Source organism: Cynocephalus volans, chromosome 17, assembly GCF_027409185.1.
Source record: "Cynocephalus volans isolate mCynVol1 chromosome 17, mCynVol1.pri, whole genome shotgun sequence".
NCBI classification, from domain to species: domain Eukaryota; kingdom Metazoa; phylum Chordata; class Mammalia; order Dermoptera; family Cynocephalidae; genus Cynocephalus; species Cynocephalus volans.
This window is the reverse complement of record NC_084476.1, coordinates 16,879,023-16,899,386: the sequence shown is the minus strand read 5'-3', so window position 1 is coordinate 16,899,386 and position 20,364 is coordinate 16,879,023. Positions and strand designations below refer to the sequence as shown.

Sequence of the window (20,364 nt, the reverse complement as noted above, 5' to 3'; positions counted from 1 at the left end):
TAGGAAATGGGTAATAGAATCAAAAAAAGATCACTATCTTCCTGCTACCTCCAAAGACATGTTATGGATTTCCTCCCATTCTTTTCTCCATGAATTTTGGCTCTGATGATACCGTATTATGACTTAAATTTTTCACTAAGGACTTTATAAATGTCTCTTACTAAATTTGCTTTAGAAACATCATTTTTAATGATTATACTAAAATTCCATTGTAGGCATGCATGTACCACAGTTTTTTCCATTTCCCTACTTGACATTTAGGTCATCTCCAAATTTTCCCTTTTATAGATAAATATCTTATGCATACAGCTTTATCTGCATTTAAGTTATTTCTTTAGGTAACACTCTCAGAAGTGAGATTACTAGGGGAAGGCGTATATAAGAGCAGTTGAAAAAGCCACTGTCTAAAGCAAGGGAAATGACTAAAAGAAATGACAAAACAGAACAAAATAAAGCTCAGAGAAGTTGGGCAAAAGAGGCTCTGCTCTGTTCCTGCATGTCATCATTTGCTGTTTGAAAGGAAGCACATGAGCCTAGATTTAAAAGAGACTAACAACTTTATTTTAAAAATACTACAGAACTCTGGAAATTGCAGATGGGATGAGTTCTTTGAAGAAACTGATGCATGGCTAAAGAAAAAAACCAAAACCTTCTCTAGCTGTACCTGAAAAATGAGACTATAATTAAACTGCACCCACACATACAATTTTCAAAACTACTTCTAAAAGAAAAAGTTCTCAACCACCACAGTGTGGAAGAAAGATCACCGGAGCCTTGCACATTTGCTTTATGTCTAGTGGTTCCCGCCTACAAACTCACTAGGCCAGTTGGCATGGCTGTCCAGGCTCCCTCTCCACCCCCCAGGCCAGCCACCTGGGCACAAAGAGTCACTGCAACACGCCAAGTGCTTAGAAGTCACCCACCATTGCAGGGCACTGTTGCCATCAGGAATGAGTCAAAAGGGCCTGAATAACTGGGCGACAGACCCTGAGTACAGTCCTTTAATATCTGCTATCCCCTTAAAGCTTCACCACGATCCTACAAGCACAGTGTTAGTATCTCCATCTTACTTCAAAGAAGTGAAAATACAGGAGGTTTAATGTTTCAACTCTCTCACTTTGCCCAATTCATACTCTTACTTACTTTACTGCATTTTACAGTTAAGCAAGAGTAAGGGAGATATTCTTGTAGCTAGCTCTGTCAAAAATCTATGCCTTGATCCTCTTGGTTACATCTGGCCCAAAATGGTGTGATCTTTGGTTTTCTTGAAAGGTAGAGGCTGATAGGCCTCTATCACAGTGGATGCTCTCAGAATCTCCTCCTTTCCATCCTCTCCGTTCCTCCTCAAGGGGGGAAACCCACATCTGATTCGGTCAGATTTCAAGACCTTTAAGTGGAAGCCCCAGATTGCAAGACCATCCCTAATGGGCAGGGACAACTGCATGTTAAAAAAAAAAACAGCTCAGATGGCATTTTTCATCTCACGCCTGACACCTGCACTGGGGCTATTGATGATAAGACTTTGACCCTACAGACCCTGAGGACAGGCCATCTGCCACAGCCCAGCCTTCCAAAAAGCACAGAAGTTATACATGCACTAACCAGGCAAACAGTAACATGACATCCTGTTTCACATCTACCATTAGGAGTATACCTCCCTTGGGAACTTCACAGGGCGGACTCCCTTGGTTTGTGGCAGGCTTTAACCATTCAGGGTCTCCTGACCATAAACCCATCTTAAAACCATCAAAAGCCTCTCCTCCATTCCTAACAAAACCCATGATGACAGAAGGAAGTGCCCCGATGCCACCAGAAAACACGTGTTTCCCCTTCCTCACATAAGAGACCCTTTGGGGAGCTTGCTGTAACTCAACAATTGTATTCTACACGTTCCCCTATCACAACAGCTTTCTTTAAAACCAAATGACAAATGGTTATTGTGGGATTCACAGGGAGATCATAACAATTGATGCATTGAATTTCTTGGCGGAAACTGCTTTCACACAGGTGACAGGGTACCATCTGTCGGGCTATTCTAAAAGCTTAGGATGTACATCATGAAAATGCTGCTCCCATCTCTCAGGCAAGTCTTGTTACTACACCTAAAAGCTTCACAGTGTGTGGCAGAGGGGGTACTTTGTCTTTTAAAAAAAAATCTGGTTATCGCATTCACATTTGAACAAGAGAGGACTATCATGCAGGACAGACTCGTAACTGGCTGACCCACCTTCAGTCTCCTCTCCACACTGATTGATCCTGTGTACTGCTACCATTTCAGAAGCCTCTTTTAAAACAGTACTCCCCACCTCAAAATCCATCAATTGTACGGAGTTAAATCAAATACCAAAGCCCAGCATCTCCTCCATGGCCTAAATGTTTCTTCCTTTCAGTCTCACTAGTAACTGGTAGTAAATATTTGTAGTGCTCCTCATAGGTGCACTGAGATGAATGAGGAACCATCCTGCCCTCAATGAGCTCACATCTGAGAAGGGACAATGGACGCAAAAGACAATTACACTACAGTGCTGTGATAAGTGCAGCATGGATACTGTGGGAGGGCACACAGAGGAGACAAACATAATCCGGCCTGAACCATTGGGGAAAATTCAGAGGAGGTGGCAACCGAGCTATTATCTTCAAGGCAGGACAGAATTGCTTTATAAAGCTAAGAAGCAGCTACAGGGCTCAGGGGAGGGCAGATTCAGGGATACTTAGGAGAGAAAATCCTCCATTTTACCTGATGGCCTGGATCACTCCACTAACCATAACTCACATACCCCATCATCACTGCTGTCACCTCCTGAGCTCTCACTGTTTGCCAAGCAGGACGCAGATACTTTAAATAATCTCATTTAATCCTCACTAACAACTGTACAAGACAGGTGCTACTACCCTCTTCCAAGAAATCTGATTCTTCAAGGGGTAAACGACCTGTAAAGCTGGGATGAGATCAGATCTATCTGACTCCAAAGGTCCTGTTCTCTCCAACCTCTACATCCTTGTGACAGCCTCCATCACAGTGTCTGAGTGAATGTTGTGTCCCAGCTACAAACAACCCAGAGATAAAGAAAAGGAATAGACTTTGCTTTCACTTGGGGTAAACAAAGAAAGCTTCCTGGAGGACAGGCAAAATTTCTACAAGTGGAGAGTGTAGTGGATTGAATTATGTCCCCCCCAAAACTCCCTGAAGCTTGAATTGTGTCCCCCAGGTTTTATGGATTAAAAACTTAGCCCCTACTGTGACTGTTAAGAGGGTGGGAGATCCTATTGCGGTAACTGAAAGGTAGAGCCTTGAAGAGGTGATTGGATTGTAGGACTCTGCAGTAGTGAATGGATTAAAAATGGTAGTCAGGGGCGTAGTTCCGAGGGCTTTAAAAGAAGAGGAGTCTGTCTCTTGCTCTCTCTCTCTGCTGTCTCTGCTTCCACCATCTTGCAATATGAGACCCTGGGTCACTGTCACCACCACCAGATGGACTCTGGACTTCCCAGCCTCAGAAACAGTAAGCAAATAAATTTCATATTCTTTATAAATTACCCAGTTCCAAGTGTTTTGTTATAAGCAACACAAAACGGACTAATACAGAGAGGGAGTAAATGCCTTACAGAAAAGAGACTGGTTTGAACAGAGTCACCAAAGTGGGAAATGCAAGGCCTGGCCCGCAGAATGCTTGACCAGTGCACCGTATGTGACAGGAGTGTGAGAAGCACGGTAGCATGGTGGTGAGAAGGGTAGGCTGTGGAAGCAAACTGCCTGATCTCAAATTCAGACACTGCCACTTCCTGTGTGACTTTTATCAAGCAAATCAACCTCTCTTCCTCATTTACTAAATGAGGATAATAAATATGCTAGGCATTGTTCTCAGGCTGTGAGAACAATGCCTAGCACATAGCAAGCACTCAATAAAAACCAGCCTTCCTCATTTCCTCATTGTTCCTCCATCATCATCATTAGTATTGACAGGGAAGTAGGCTGGAAAAGGCAGACTGTGGAAGGCCTTGAGAAAACTGAATGTTTTAGGTTTATCTCTGTCAGCAAAGAAGTGCCAAGGCAAGGGATCCGAGCAGCTGTCTTCTGTTCATGTAGTGAAACCCTGACACACACAGTGAGCTCACTGAGGAAGGGACTATCTCATAATCTTCTTTGTACCCTTCCCAGTGACTAACATAGCTTACTCAAAAATACCTGAAGACAAGATACTGCTTTCCTTATACAACTGGTCTTAGGAGGCACCATGCACAAGGATATGGTGAAAAACCTGGCTGCAACACCAGTTCCTAATCTACTTTGGGTCCCAGCCCTCATTGGCAATCTAAAAGTTACAGACCCTTACCTCAGAAAAGCGTACATAATATACTCAAAATCTTACAGGGCTCCAGACCCCCTAGTGGAATCCCTAGTTTAATGGAGCGAAGGAAGATCCCCAACTCTATCCCTTAGAAGCATTAAAAAAAAATCACTATTATCCTACCTCTTGGATTTTACCAATTAAATATTTAAAAAATAGCAAGGACATGCACAAAGATTCCAATACAGTGATCTGCATAATAGCCCAAAACTAGAACAAAATGTCCATCTAATGCAGAATGTTTAAATTATAATACATTTATACAAAAGAATGCTCTGCAGCCACTAAAACTTACAGTGTATGTTAATATTTATTATCTATAATTGAACAAAGGGAGAGGATGCAAACAGTACCATTTCCATAAAAAATACACATATGTATAAAAAAGGTCTGGGCATATAAACTCCAGGGTGTTCACGCTTTGCTGTGTGAATGATGCAATTATAGGAGTATTTGCTTATCTGTTATTCTACAGTAAACACGTATTGCTTTGTATTAGTAAAAAAAAAAAAAGGCTATATTTAAATTTTTAAGAACTCATGCTATGCAACTGCCTCACATATAAAACCACATTATGATAAGCTCGTTTCATAATTCAGGAGCCAGACCCCCTACATGGCTTTTAGGAGAAAGACCCACCTCTATGCTACATTTTATTCTCTAAGAAAAGGAGCTGTAGTGAGGTTCCTGGGACTTTTTATGCCTTTGTAGAAGAAAATAAAGTCCTATGTTTGTGTTGTCTGCTAAGCCTGAAATGCTTCTGCCTTCAGAACCCACAGGAAACAAGAAGTAGGATCTCCTTAGACTTGTCAAGGTAAATAACTGAAAAATAAATCAAGGGGGGCAGCTGGTATCAGAGGCTGGCTCTCTTTCAGCCTCCCCTTTCTAGGGCCCAGGATGAGGGCTTGTAGAAAGAAAGAGACAGATATGGAAAATGCCTCGGGCCTGGAAGATACAGCTTTATCATGAGGACCCAGTTATTTCTCCACTAATGAAATGAAGACTAGCTTATTTGTAAAACCTTAGTCAGAAGAAAGTAAATTTTTATAAAGCTGGGAAAGTCAAGTGCTCCTATATCCTGGACTTCAAAGGTCCTGGGGAACTGGTAATAGGAAAATCAGCCTACACTGGTTCTAAGCTGTTGGGGGCCCTTTGGAAAAATTGGGAAAAAAATATTCACCAGGTCCAGATGCGCAAACTATCCCACATGCTATCCTGGAATTAAACTGAACATATGTGGACCCTCATGAACCATCTGTTTTGTACATATGAAGATAGGAGAACAGGGTCAAATCCTGGTTCCACCAAGTCAGCTGTGACTTTGAGCAACATACTACCCTTTCTTAAGGCTACGTTCGTCTGAAGATTAAGCCCCAACTCACAATAAACACAAATACTAGTAAGCAGTCAGTATGCAAGAGCCATGTACCAAGCACTGAGCAAAGGCTTCGCATCCATTATTTAATTTCACCCTTAAGACAACTCTGTGAACAGGTATTAGAATACTACATTTACAGGTGAAGAAATTGAGGCAAGGTGTGAAGTAATTTTCCCAGGACACAGAGCTGACAAGTAGGGAGCCAGAGCTCTAACCTGTCCCGTCCAACTCCTATGACTGCATTCTTCACCACTGGACCCACTTGTTTAGATATGTAAGATAATATTTCTGTGCCGCAGGTTCATCATCTGTAAAACTGGGTTAATACCACATGCTTCCAAGGTCATTGTGAAGTTTAAATCAAACAACATATATGATACCAAGTGGAATACAAGGAGATCTAGTGAAAAGAGTCTGTTGTCCAGGGGCCTGATTTGAAATCCCAGCTCTGCCATTAACTCCATAAATGATCAAGATGGGTCGTTTACTTGGGCAACAGTCTCCACAAGTGTAAAACTGAGATTCATTAATTCACTCAATCATTTATTTATTCCTTAAAAAAGTATGTATTGAGTGTCTACTACCTGCCAGAAAGTCTGTGTCCTAGTGCTACTGCAACAAACACAACAGACAAGATCTATGTGACCTGTGGGGCTTACTCTCCAACAGGGGAGGCAGAATAACAAGTAAGTCCCCCCTTATCTGCAGTTTCACTTTCCGTGGTCAACCATGGTCCAAAAATATTAAATGGAAAATAGCAAAAGTAAACAATTCACAAGTTTTAAACTGCACACAGTTCTCCTGCTGTCCCATCCTGCTCCATCCCATCTGGGACATGACTCATACTTTGTCCAGCATATCCACACTGTATACACTCCCCACCACTAGTTGCTTAGCAGTTGTCTTGGTTATCAGACCGACTGTTGCGGTAGTGCAGTGCTTGTGTTCAAGTCACCTTTATTTTACTTCATAATGGCCCCGAAGTGCAAGAGTAGTGATGCTGGCAATTCAGATATGCCAAAGAGAAGCCAACAATGCTTCCTTTAAGTAAAACAGTGAAGGTTCTGGACACAAGGAAAGAAAAATAAATTGTATGCTGAGTTTGCTAAGAGCTATGATAAGAACGTATCTTGCATCCATGAAATTGTGAACAGTATATTGCTTTGTTTGTTCTATTTTATTATTAGTCGTTGTTGTTAATCTCTTATTGTGCCTAACCTATAGATACACATGTATAGGAAAAACCATAGTGTATATAAGGTTCAGTACTACCCTCATTTTCAGGCATCCACCAGGGGTCTTGGAACATATCCCCTGTGGATGAGGGTGGACTACACAGTAGGTAATATGCGAGATGCTGACAAGCAAAATAGAGGAAAATAAAGCAGGGTAAAGGGAAAAGGGAATGCCAGCGATGGGGCAGAGGAGCCTTGCTGTTCAACAGAGTTGTCAAAGAGGGCTTTTCCGATAATATGACATTTGAGAGAAGGCCTTGAAGGGATGGGAGACACCAGAGAGAAGAGAAAGCACAAAAGCCCTGAAAAAGGAGCTGCTCTGGTGTGATGGAAAACTGTTAAGGGCAGTGTAGCTGGGGTGGTAGGAGATGAGGTAAGAGAGGTGGTCAGGTGACGGCACAGGGTTTTGTGGTCTCTTATCTGGACTTGTACGCTGAGTGAAAAGGAAAGCCTTTGATTTTTGAGCAGAAGGGACGTGATCTGACTCACGTATTTAAAAGATGACTCTGACTACTATGTGGAAAACAGACTGCAATGGGCTGATGAGAAGCACAGAGGCCAGGCAGGAGAGGACTGCAACAATCCGGGTGAGACGGTGGTGGCAGCTGCAGCCACGGGAGCAATGAGGTCATGAAGATACAGAAGATATGCTGAAGGTAGAGCTTCAAAGGGCCAGGGAGGGGAAGGAGAACTGAACTCACAGTGGGGTCTTTTTAGAAGCCAAGTGGGCAAAGGATTGCCTCAAGGAGGGAGGAATCGACCAAGTCAAATACTGCTGGAGTCTGAGTAAGATAAAGACTGAGAACTGATGTGCCCAAGTAGACACTGTTAGTGACTGCTGGGATGACTGAAAGCCCAATCCCAATGGGTTTAAGAGAGAAAGGGGGACTAAAAAATACTAATAAAGGAGAGGAACAAAAATAATGACTTCTAGAGGCAATTTAAAAGGATAAAAGTTTTAACTTTGGAACTATATTAATGTTTTCAATATTCAAAAATGAAATTAGATAAACAAGAATAGGGTAAAAAAACCTAAAATTAAATACCAAATTAATCTAATCATATTTCAAATGAATAACATAACGACACTGTAGAAAGAATGAAACCAAGTAACTTTTCAACTCAATACCTGACTATAACCCTTAGCCTAAAAACAAAAATAACTATAAACAAATCTTGAACTCTCCCAGTAGATTTGTTTTTCAGAGTGGTATGGGTGGAGCAATTCTGGAACTATTTGCATATATTTTCAAATTGAGCAAATCAGCAGATATGCTTGTGTTGTGAAAGCCAGGGTCCTTACTGTTGAAGAAGGAAATATAAATATGGAAATGAGAAAGACAAGAAAGAACTCAGTTTGGATTGGAATTGGAGATATCATTGTGAAGTAATGATGTTTTAAATAAATTATACATTTATACACACACACAAACACACACATCCATACCAATCTGCCTTGCTAAAGGGCTTAGAAACAAAGACATCTTAGTAGCAATGAACACACCCAGCACTAAATCTTGGTTTTTAAATACCATTCCTCAATAAAAAGAACTAAGGCTTCTTGGAGAAGTGGCTAATTCAGGAGCAGGAACAGTACAAGATGAACGTGGAACATCTTTTTTTTGTGCCAGAAAGTGAGAAAGTACTCTTGAAAAGATGGACATGTGTCAAAAAGAACTGCCACTTACCAAATCTAGCACAATGTGAATGACAGAACGGATAACAGCCCATTAAATAAAATAAGAATATATAAGTCCATAGTAATAGTAAACAAACAATAAATACATAAATAAAAGGAGTTGAATTGAGAATGCATCCTTCTAGTAGATGCCACCTAATAATAAACGACAAAGCAATGATGGTGTTAGGAAAAAAATCACCATATTGCCACCATCACTGTAACATCTGAGTTAGCCAAGAACCATCGATGTATGGTAAAATTCATTGGTAAAGGTTTGAAGAGAAACAGAATATTTACAGTTACAAAGTATCACCCACGAATTACTTATCACACAGGGAAATATTATAATTCACAGTGGAGAACTCTGACAGACACCACCTTAACCAAGTGATCAAAGTTATTACCACCAAAAATGGGACAAGCTGGTATCATGTGCCTCCTTAACATGCCACCATAAGGACAAAAAGTCACCTATGTGGTATTCCTGCCAAAACTGTAACTAACCTAAGCAATATAATCTAGTCATTTAAGGAAACAACAGATAATCCCCAAGTAAGGGACCAGGCTGAACTCAAGTATGTTAATGTCATGAAAGACAAAGGGTGAGGAACTATTCCACATTAAAAGATACCAAAGAGACATAGCAACTACATGTAATGTGGAGACCAGATCCAGGATCAGTGTCAGAATCAGGAATAAATAGTCATAAAAGACATTACTGAATCAATTATAAAAAACTAAATATAAAATGTATATTAGATAATAGTACACTAGATAATTCTATTTCTTATTTTGATAACTGAACTGTGGTTATATAAGAGAATGTCCTTGGTCTGAGGAACCATACATTGAAGCATCTGGGGAAAGTGACATGATATTGTCACTCTACTCTCATAGGGTTCAGAAAGAAAATAAGTGTGCATGTATGTATAAAGAGACAGAGAGAAAGAAAAAACAAACATGGCAAAATGCTAACAACTGATGAAGCTGGGTGAAGGTATACGGGAGTTCTTCATTGCGGTGTCAAAAACTATTTAAAAAAAATTTTAATGTAATAACATTTACTGAAATACCTAGCACACTGCAAAGGTTTATTAGCAAAGGATTTTTGTCCTTCTTCTTACCACCCCTTACCCTTGGATATATGTTTTAACTGAAAAAAGTTTTGCTTGTCTGGTTGGGTTTTTTTGCTTGCCAACATTTAAAACTCATGAGTTTTCATGAAAAATACCCAATTTTCATCTTCTCTGGAAAATGTGGAAGAACTGGCAACCATGTGGCCAGTGCTGAGAGGCAGCACCTCCTGGCTAGCTTCACTCCCATACCTCACCAGCCCAGCCCTGGAGGCATCTAAGCTCACCTCATCAAGGCAGAGGGACAGGAGACAAACAAGGCCAAGGAGTCAGTTCCTCCTGTGCCCCTCCAAGAAGTCCTGGATCAATTACTGAGGTGGCTTAGGACTCACGTGCCTCACCCCACTTACCGTTGAGAAGCAGCTTTTCCAATTTCTCCAGCAGTTCCGCACATTGATTCAGCTGCTCCTGGAAACCCTCCGCCACACAGCAATCCACATCACTGGCCTGCAGCAGCTCCTCAAATGCCTTAATCATGGTGTTCATGTGTTGACGATAAATGACACAGATGTCATGGCTATCCTTAATCTGCTGCCGTTGAAGGGAGAGCTCTCTGGCCTGGGACTGAACTAATGAATCGTATCTGATAAAAGGGAGGAAAGAAAATGCTCATACCATTTTAGAATTGAATTTTTGTGACCTTAACACTAATTGGAAAAATGACAGAGCCCAATTTTTAAAAGCCTGCAGCTGTACAAGTACATATACTTTTAGAAAAATTGAAACTGTACAAGGTCACTCCTTCGATTTCAAAGAGCCAATAAATGCTGGAACAAAGATTCTTCTACAATATTTTTAACCTTATAAAGCCCTCAATTAAAGTGGATTGGCAAGGACACAGGAGAACAATTAGTTTCCATATACTCTTCAAAAATACTGTTCTGAATTACAGAAATATATGCCCTGAGGGTCAGGGAGATCTACCAAAAATTCTAGTGAAGTACAAAAAAAAGTGTAAGACAGGGGAGGAAAAAGAAAAAAAAAAGGTAGGCCCCTCTCCTCCTAACCAAAAGGTAAGGGGATAATCATGATCCTAACTACCATTTACTTAGGGTCTCCACCTGTCAGTCACTGAATTAGGTCTTTCATAGAAATTATCTGATTCTCCCAGTCTTCCAACAAGTGTAGGAATGCCCCCCACAGAAGAGGAAACTGATAGCAAAGTTAAGTGGTGGATTCAAACACAACTCTGGCTTCAAAGCTCTGTTATGCAGTCCTCCCCACTGACCACCATGTGCCATCTTTTCCTATCTGTGAAACTGCAAGATTTAGTAGGCACTGAGAAAAACACAAGTTAAGCGAAATGTAGCTCATATAAAAGTAAACTGTGGCCACAATACCCTGGCTCCAGAGAGGAGCCTGGCAAAGATGCTGGCACTTCCATTCAACATGTTCTCCCTTCCCTGAAATGACAACAGTATGTGAGCCTAGCAATCACCTTTAACGCTGAGTATGTACATACAGATCATGTGACTCCTATAAGAGAGATGGGGGTGGATTTAAGGGAAGAGAAAGAACACAAGTATTGGAGGGGGGTAAGGTGGGCTTGAACGCTGGCAACAGCTCTGACCAGCTCTGTGAATATTCTCCGACAAGTCACAGCAACCTCTTTGAGGCTCACTTTCCTTATCTATAAAAGCATGTTTAAGAACACCTCCTTCTCAGATGATTTTAAAGATTAAATAAGAAAAGTGCCCAACCAGGGGCCTGACACAACAGCCCTTCAATAAATACAAGCTCCCTTCAATCTCACTGCCTGGAAAGTCTTGAAAAATTCACTCTGGCTCCTGACAATTCAGAACGATGTGCTTGTCTCAAATTAGTGACAAATGAAGGTCAACTTTACAAATGATCCCCTTTTTGCCATATCTCATGAAGCAAAACTGTATCTATCTATACTCATAAAGCATTATCTCCATGACCTAAGAATTCTTCTCTTTCAACGCAGGCTTATTTCTCTAAGATGACCTTAAAGGGTAAAGATATGGAAAATATTTATATTCTTCCCACCCTGCCTAGGACATCAGTTTTAGTTCCACAGCACTGCAAAAGCCAATAAGAGTCCAAGAGTAAACACTGCAGTTCAGCAAAAGCACTACCACTCACCAAGTAACTGGTATGAAACCTTTACCTTGAGCCCTATGAAACCTGAGAAGGGCAAAATCTGCCATGCCAACTACAGAGGACACAAGACTTGTACCTGACGTTCACGTGGGCGGGCACTATTCCTCGTGTCCCCATCGTGTTTCACTTCTCCAGGAGGCCTGGCTGTCTGAACCCCACCACCGAGCCTCCCCCAGTACATATTCCTCCCCATCACAGAGCAGCATCCCTTTCAGCTCATGGGCTCCCGCCTAGTGGCAACATCAGGAACTGCAGGCTTAAAGAAAGAGAAGGCAGAGGTAGAATGTACCTTGAGGGTGAGATATCTCTGAACTTATTCTGCAGGTTATAGATTTCACTGAAAAGTTCCATGTTCAAATTCTGCTCTTTCTGCAGCTCATATTCCTGGTCCACCAGCTGCTGCTTGAGGCTCTCTAGCATCCTGCCCTCAATCATCTCTGGGGCCAGAGGATGGAGGATTTTCATGTGTTTCACATATCGTACTTGGTGCAAACTTGAAAAGGTCATTTCTTCTTCATCAGTACTGCCCTTGGGCTTGTTCAAGCCGTCCTGGGCCCCTTCTGTCCCACACAAAACTGTGATAATGGCCTCACTGCACTGGGAGTGCTTCTGAAGCTGAACTATGAAATTCCGGTAGCCCTCCAGCTCAGTTTCCAAACCACGGATTTTCTGTTTTAGGTCATCTGTGTCATTTGAGATATCGATGTCCTCAGACTGATCAGTCCCAATCACACAGACCTTAAGAGAAGGTTGATTCTTAGAACTCAAGTAAGTAGCCACTGAAGTTGGGCCCAGAATATCTTCAGGATTCTCTCCGCATGTCGGCAAGATGGCAAGGTCATCAGGCAAGTAAATTTCAGAGTCTGAAAATCAAATACATTTATATCAGTATGTCCTTCGCTGAAATCACCCCTCTCTCTCCTTCCTCACAGCCATGGCCAAATCAAGACCATTGAATGAGCCTTCTAATAAGCCTCCCTGCCTCTAGTCTTTCCCTTTTACCTCTTAATCCATTCTCTTCCTCCGAGCAACTGGTCTAAAAAGTGAATTTACCTATGCTTAAGCACCGCCCCCAACATACCTTAGACTCATCAATATCCCCACTCTCTAGCTGAGACCCTCCAGAATCTAGTTCCAGGGAACCTTTCCAGGAATATCCCTGGTATCACCTATAGAGATTCCCTACTAAATCAACCATGATTCCTTGCACATTCCATGCTGTTTCATGCCTCCATGATTTTGCATGTTCTGTGCCCTCTGCCTGGAATACCCTCAGCCCTCTATTCTACTCCTACTCAATGAACTCCTATTCATTCTTCTACACCCAGATCTAATTTTCCTTCTTCTGCAAGCCCTCCTCGAGCTATGCAAAAGTCATTCCCCTCTGTGCTTCCACAGCACTTTATACATATTACTCAAGACAAACATACTACATGCTGGCTACTAATATAGGAATTACAACTGGCTTATTTATTTACATAGCATTTGTTATTTGGATTCTTCTCTCCCTCACCAGACTGCAAGTTCCCTCATAGCAGGGACGTAGCCCTTCATCTTCACATTTCTACACCTAGTACAGTACCTAGCCCAGACCAGAAGTCAGTGGCAGTCTAAGAAATATTGACAGACTCAGTGAAGCAATGTTAAAGAGTAGTAATTCTAAACACCCAAGGCAGGTGACAGTTTTCTTTTCATTTCCATGTCCACCAGTTTCTAAGATGCCATGATGTCTCCTTTAGTGAGCTGTTTTGCTGACTCACACCCTGCCAGGAAATATTTCCTTATAGCTAGCTTAAATCCCAAGAGATGAAGCCAAATTTTTGTTGAGAGGGGGAGTGGTAGAGCAGAAAGAATATAAACTTTGAAGCCAAAGACAAGTAGGATCACACCCACCTTTGCTACCTGCTGGCAGCATAGGCTTAGGCAAGTAATTTACTATCCCAGTGCCTCAGTTTCCCTGTATGTAAAATGACGAAAGAGATGGCTAATATGGTTGTAGTGAGGCTTCAAGCTCACGCCTGACTCCAGAGTTCTGTCCTTGGCCACTACAACACACTGCCTGCTGTCCAGGGAAAGCTCAGCTCAATATAAGGAGCTGTTTGATTACTTAAAAGGCAGCAGAAGGTAGGAGAAAAAAACCCATCTTTGAAACTCAACAGACCTGGTTTCAAATCCTGGCTCTGCCACTTACTAGCTGTATGGCCTTAGCCAGATTACCTAAGCTTTCTGAGCCTCAGGAGTTTCCTCTGTAAAATGGAAAGAATATCATTCACTATGAAGAGTTGTGCTTGCTCATTTTGTTTTTAGAATTATACGGAACAATATCTACAAAAAGGCTAACAGTGTCTGGCATATAACAATAAAGAAAACCAACTAATATGAACACTCTTTTGCTTCTCCTTGCGTTCAAAGCTGGAAGGAGATGTTCGCCACTGGAGGATGCAAGCGAAGGCCTGCGTGGGGAAATGCTGCATAAGCAAGTGTGGGTTGGACCGGATGAACCAGAAGAGCTCTCAGAAAGAAAATCTCACAGAAATCCCTGTCAGACTGCACGCTCCAATTTCTTGTTCTGCAATCTGCTCCTCGTGACTTTAGGTCTACTCTTGTCTCTATTCACAGTGCAAATACCATAAAATAAACCTTTTCGTTTTAGAAAGCAGCTGCTACACAACCTAAAGGAAGGATTCCTAACATTGCATTTTTCCCGTGCACAATTTTTTATAATCACTAGTCTGTGAGGTCCTTGAAGGTGGAGACCATGTCATCCATCTCTGTTTCTCCAGAGTCTGGCAAAGAGCCTGCAACAGAGTACTTCAGCAAGTACTTCTGGCTGAGCGAGTATAAACGAGAGAGCACCAGGGAGAGAGATCTCTCAACAAGACTTTGGTCCAGTGAATCATCCTTCAAGACAAGGAAATATCTTTGCTATAACAACCTCATGATAATGGAATGTGGTCCATATTTCACGGTAGGAAGCAATGTTTACTCGGAGGAATAAGATTAGTTGTGATGACTTTCACTAAGTAACTATGAGGCAAAGACAAATGTCCATACAAATGTCCTTTTGTGATATAAACTGTGGCCAGCTCTGATGTTTAGCTACACACACCCCCTCAGAACGCTTGAGAAGGTGTGCACATTCTCCAGCCCTCCACTTTAAATTTTGCTGCTAGCAATGCAACAACCATAACCTTAGACACTTTGTACTTAACAGTTTTGACTTCAGAAGTGCTCCCAAAAGTCCACAATCTACAGCAATTTGTAATTTGGCAAAGGTAAGGATTTGATATCTAGGCATCAAGGCCAGAAGACAGTAAGTCTCATAGCCCAGCACCAGCATGGTGATGTGGCTTTGCTATTCTCTGCTCAGTAGCCCTTGATAAAGGTCTGAAAGAGCTGCTTCCATTCAATTAAATATCATTGCATAGAGGGTATGAGGAAGGAAGGATTATAAGCTGTAGCGTACATGTGAAACTGCAGGTTTACCATGGCCTCAGGACATATAATTATACACTAGGACCTGGCCTAGGCACCAAGCACTTCACCTATACTATTGATTTGCCACAACCCTGTGAGGCACCACTAGTATCTCCATTTTACAGAAAAGAAGGTCAAGGCTTAGAGAGATTAAGAATTTGCCCAAGGTTCAGGATGAGTGAGCAGCAAAGCCCGTCGTCAAGCCTGGCAGCCTGCCTCCAACACTCTGAATGCTTCTTCCTGACATAACCCTCCTGCAGCTGGGCCTCCTGTATCAGGGGTGTATAAGCAAAGACAGAGAGTTCTTAGCCCTCAATGTGAAGGCCAATAACACCTGTGAAATCCCCTTCATTCAGTTCCCAAGTATCTATCAAGGGGCTCCTGAAGAACAAACAGCAGTGAAGATGTTGCACAGGACCCAGCCTGCGGAGGGCAGTCACTGAGCAGGTGGATTCAACACTAGCTGGTACTGGGGAAGGGTAAGCAGGGGGGCTGATGTGAGTGCCCAAATAACTGGGGACTCAGGACGTGCTCCCATGATCTCTGAGATCTAGGCAGGCATTGGAAGGATGAAGCATCAGCTAAGCAACAATCTAAGGGAGGAAGTTCAGGCAGAGGCAACAGCACATGCAAAGTCCTGAAAGCACATTCAGAAAAATGAAAGAAGTTCAGTGATGAAGAGATACTGAGAGGGAAAGGGAAACTGTCAATCAGTTGAGAAGTCTTTATTGATCACCATGAACAAGAAATCAAAAGATGTCCCCAGCATCAATTATTTGTACTATAAGAAATACTGTAGGTTCTAGAACTTTTCACAATTCAGCTAAGGGGTACTTTATTGCCCAGTAGGGTAGCTTTCTTCTCAAAGCCCAGAACACTCAGAAGCATGTGACCACATATTCACGGCACTGACTTCAGGCCTGGGGAAAGGACACGCCACTAAGACCAGGGCCCACAGCCAGGTATTTCCCTAGAACTGGCATTCTCATGGCTATTTCTTGACAAATTTGGGATTTCTGAGGACAATTATTTCTTACAGAGTGAATGAGATCCAATAATAGTGATTTTTTTTTTTTTTAAACAAAGGGAAAAAAAAGATCTAAGGTAAAAAGAAAAAACGTAAGCATTTGCTCATTCTGGTTGAATAAGAGCATGTGTTATTTGTTACATTATGCTTTGTGTTTATCTGTATGCTTACAATACTTCATCAGTCAAAAAAGAAAGGAATACAATCTGCCTGTGGCCTCCCTTTCCCACTGACCTATCTGGCAAACCCCACACAGCAGTCTCAGCTGCCGGCTCTCCTCTGCCTCACTCCTCCCAGCATAGGGAGGCCACCTTTATGCACGCCTCAACAACAGCCAGCCCCAGGCTGCATACAGAGGGACTGTGGGATGACTAGCTGCATACAGAGGGACTGTGGGATGACTATCTCCTCCCATTTGCAAGGTCCCTTGAGAGGAGGCATTGTGTCTTCTTGTGCTGACCCCTCAGTGCCCAGCCCACTGCCTCGGACAAAGTGTCTGACCAATGGACTGGTAAGCTCTGACACATCCTACTGTACCTCGATTCTCCCACCTATTTGCCAGCTGGGTAGCCCAGGGTCAATTATTTTTAAAACGTCAGCTTCCCCATGTGTTAGATGAGAATGATAATGATGCCCCCAGAGCTATTGCAGGCTTAGTGATAATTTTTACATAAAACATCCCAAATGGTGCCTGACACATGGTAGATGTTCAATACATGTAGGGGTTGGATTCTGACCATTCTCGTAGATTGTTTGCTGGTCACTGTCCATTTCCTTGTCTCTCCAGACAGAGGGTGTGGTTTTAATTCCTTTTTCGTCTCCTGGGCTGTCCTGGTAGGCTGCTCCCACAAGAGGCTGAGCTACAGGCATTTGCAAAGAGAAATTAAAATAAATAAAACCATAGACTTGAAACTCAGCCAAGCATCTGAGAAGAACACAAAGATACAATAGGGAAATAAAAACACTGGGGAAGCAAAATGCAATTTATAAGATAAAATTAATCTATCGAGCTGCCATAACAGGACATAAAAAGCATAAATATACTTCAGCTTGTCTGAAATGTTTTAAGTCCAGGCTCTCAAAAAACTATGAGTGAGAAAATGAATTCTATCAACTCGTGCCCACTTTTCCCAAGAAGAGAGAAACTCCAGGATCTCCTGGGCAACTGCAGGAGTAGCTCCTGGCTAAGGCACTCTAGCATCTAAGCAAGAAGTAAAAAGTGCTGAGTGAAAATGGCAAGCCCTGGGCAAAGTGCCAGGGCCTCTGTTGGGCTGAGTCACCTTTGACATAAAATTCTTCCTCCAAAGACCCCCACACCCCTGCACTGACTTAACTACCTGCCACCCCCTAATCTCTCACTGGACAGGGAGCTCTCAGAAGGCAGAGACTGCATCTGATTCCTCTCTCTCCCACACCCAGTGCATGAGGATGGGACTCAGCAGGTACTAGGAGAATGTTCACTGAATGCATAAAAAGATGGATGGAAGGATGGGTGGGTGGATTAAAAGAAGGTGGAAAGGAGGGAGGGAGAAATGAGCAATTCTGCCAAAGGCCAGCTTATCTTGAAACTTCAACTATGGTAAATCCAAGAGGGAACCTAAAATTAAGTGGAAGATACCTCTGGCTAGCGATATAATAAAATCCACACAAGATGTATGGTATACTAGGCTTTATGAAAGAGTAAAGAAAGCAGGCTTTGAAATCAGGCAGACCGGTTCACATCTATCTTGGGAAGTCAGTAACAGTATGACTGTAGCCAAGTCACTTTATCTCTGAAACTGCTGCCTCAACTGTAAAATGGGGATAATTACTGTACCTGCCTCAAAGGACTGTTGTGAAGACTCAATTAGATCATGTATTTAAAGCGTATAGTAGGGCTCGGAAAGTAACAGGTGCTTGTTTTATTAATACCATGGGAAGTGTGAGGCTCCAGAATCATCTCCAATCCCTGAACCACTCTAGAAATCCCCTAATATGATGCAATCTCTCACTCCAGTACTCGGACCCTTCATTCACAAATCCCAAAGAACACCAATCTCCCCTAAACATTCATCTCGCCCCCTCTTTCTACATGACCTGGGCTGTCCACTGAGGACACTGCTTCTCCTTCAGGCTTCACAGCACTGGCTGTTTCTTCCCCACATCCCTTGCATCATGGGCCCAGAAGTGTGTAAGTGCCTTGGCTCCTCACTGCCACTTCCAGATCATGCTCTCTTTCCTGAAAACTCTAGACTATACCACTGCCTACCCCACCTTACCGCAGTCGTCCATGGTCCCTACTGACTGAATCCCTTGAGATTCATTGATGATTTGGCTCCTAACTGCCCTGCTTCTCTACACCTCATTAAGGTACAATTCCTCAGAGTTGTCAGTTCTTGCTGTCTCCAGTTTCTCTCCTCAATTCATTTTCTGGAACCTATGCCAATCAGGCCCTGCCCACTCCATGGAAACAGCTCTCTTCAAGGCCACCAATGACTTCCACATTGCTAAATCCCAAGGCCAATCCTCAGTCCTTATCTTACCTGTCTTACTAGCAATATCTGACACAATTAATCTATTCTTTACTCAGCTTCTGGGCTGTCATCCTGTCTTGACTCCCCTCCCATCTCATTGGCTGCTCCCTCTCAGTCCAATCTCTAACCAGTGGAGAGTCCCAGTCTCAATTCCTGGACCTGCTCCATATGGCACCAAGTCACATAGCCTGAAATATCAGCAATATGTTACTATTTCCTAAGTTTATAACTCTAGCCTAGACCTCTCCCCTTGACTCCAGACTCATCTGTCTCCAACTCCCTACCCAACATCTCCATCAGGATGGTCAACAGGCATCTCAAATAAGTCCAAAATCAGACACCTAATGTTCCACCCTAAGTTTTCTTCTCCTGCAGGCTTTCCCATCTTGCTGTATGTCGATAACTCCGTATTTCCAATGGCTCACATCAAAAGTGACCCTCTAAAGCAGAGGTCAGCCTACTTTTCTTAAAGAGCCAAATAATAAGTCTTTTAGGCTTTTCAGGCCACAAGGTCTCTATCGTAACTACTCAACTCTGCCCTCATAGTGCAAAAGCAGTCAGACATTCTGCAAATGAATGTGTGTGGCTATGTTCCAATAAAACTTTATTTACAGAAACAGGCAGCAAGCTACATTTGACCCACAGGCTGTAGTTAGTCAATTCCTGCTTTAAGGCTTAAGTCAGATCATGTCGCTCCACTGTTCAAAACCCTCCAACAGTTTCCAATCTCACCTAGAATAAAAAAAAGTCCTAGAATGGCCTGTGAGAGCCTATCTGACCTGCTACCTCCCTGCCTGACCTTACCTTCTAACTCTCCCTCTTTCTCATTGCACTCCAGCCACGTAATAGGCCTCCTTCCTATTCAACCAATTTCCCAAGTTCAAAGCAACACCAAGGCCTTGGCCTTTGTTCCTTCTTCCCAAGATGACTAGTGCACTCAATTCCTCCCAGTTACCTTTCGAACGCCACCTCATCACAGAAGCTCTACCGCTCACGTACATTAACAAATGCTACCCCCATTCCTTGTTCCCCATGTCCTTAACCCGGCTTTATTTTTCTCTACAGCACATATTTTCTCGCACATTATATATACTCTTATCAGCTTACTGTCTTCACACACACACACACAAGAATGTTAGCTAGATACAGACTTCAGCTGTTTTGTTCAATCCTATCTCTCCAGTGCCTAAAATAGTGCTTGGCACAGAGAAGAAGTCAATAAATATTTTTTGAATAAACCAAAGATTACTGTTGTTGTTCTTGTTATTGTGTTGCTGCCATTTGCTTATAGCAGGAGTTCAAAATCAGGAGTCAACGTATGTTCTTCTGCGGATTCATGAACCCTCAGGAAATGCTGTAAAACGCTACTTATGTGCTTATTTGCATTATTCTGTGAAAAGGTCCTCGATTTTCTTCAGATTCTCAAAAGACTGGTGGTCCAAAATCTCTA

At 42.4% G+C, this 20,364-nt stretch overlaps 1 protein-coding gene across 7 annotated transcripts in view; it reads right to left on the bottom strand.

Annotated features, from left to right (window-relative positions):
• CDK5RAP2 (CDK5 regulatory subunit associated protein 2) overlaps positions 1–20,364 on the bottom strand; it is a 180,901-nt gene that overhangs the window by 36,910 nt on the left and 123,627 nt on the right. For 6 of the 7 annotated variants that reach the window (XM_063081771.1, XM_063081776.1, XM_063081774.1 and 3 more), the window contains 3 exons: positions 17,139–17,261; positions 12,187–12,760; positions 10,124–10,356 (listed from right to left, as the gene is read on the bottom strand). In XM_063081771.1, the coding sequence (XP_062937841.1) occupies positions 10,124–10,356; positions 12,187–12,760; positions 17,139–17,261 (930 nt within the window). The remainder of the gene's footprint in view (positions 1–10,123; positions 10,357–12,186; positions 12,761–17,138; positions 17,262–20,364) is intronic. The other variant, XM_063081777.1, reaches the window with a different exon arrangement.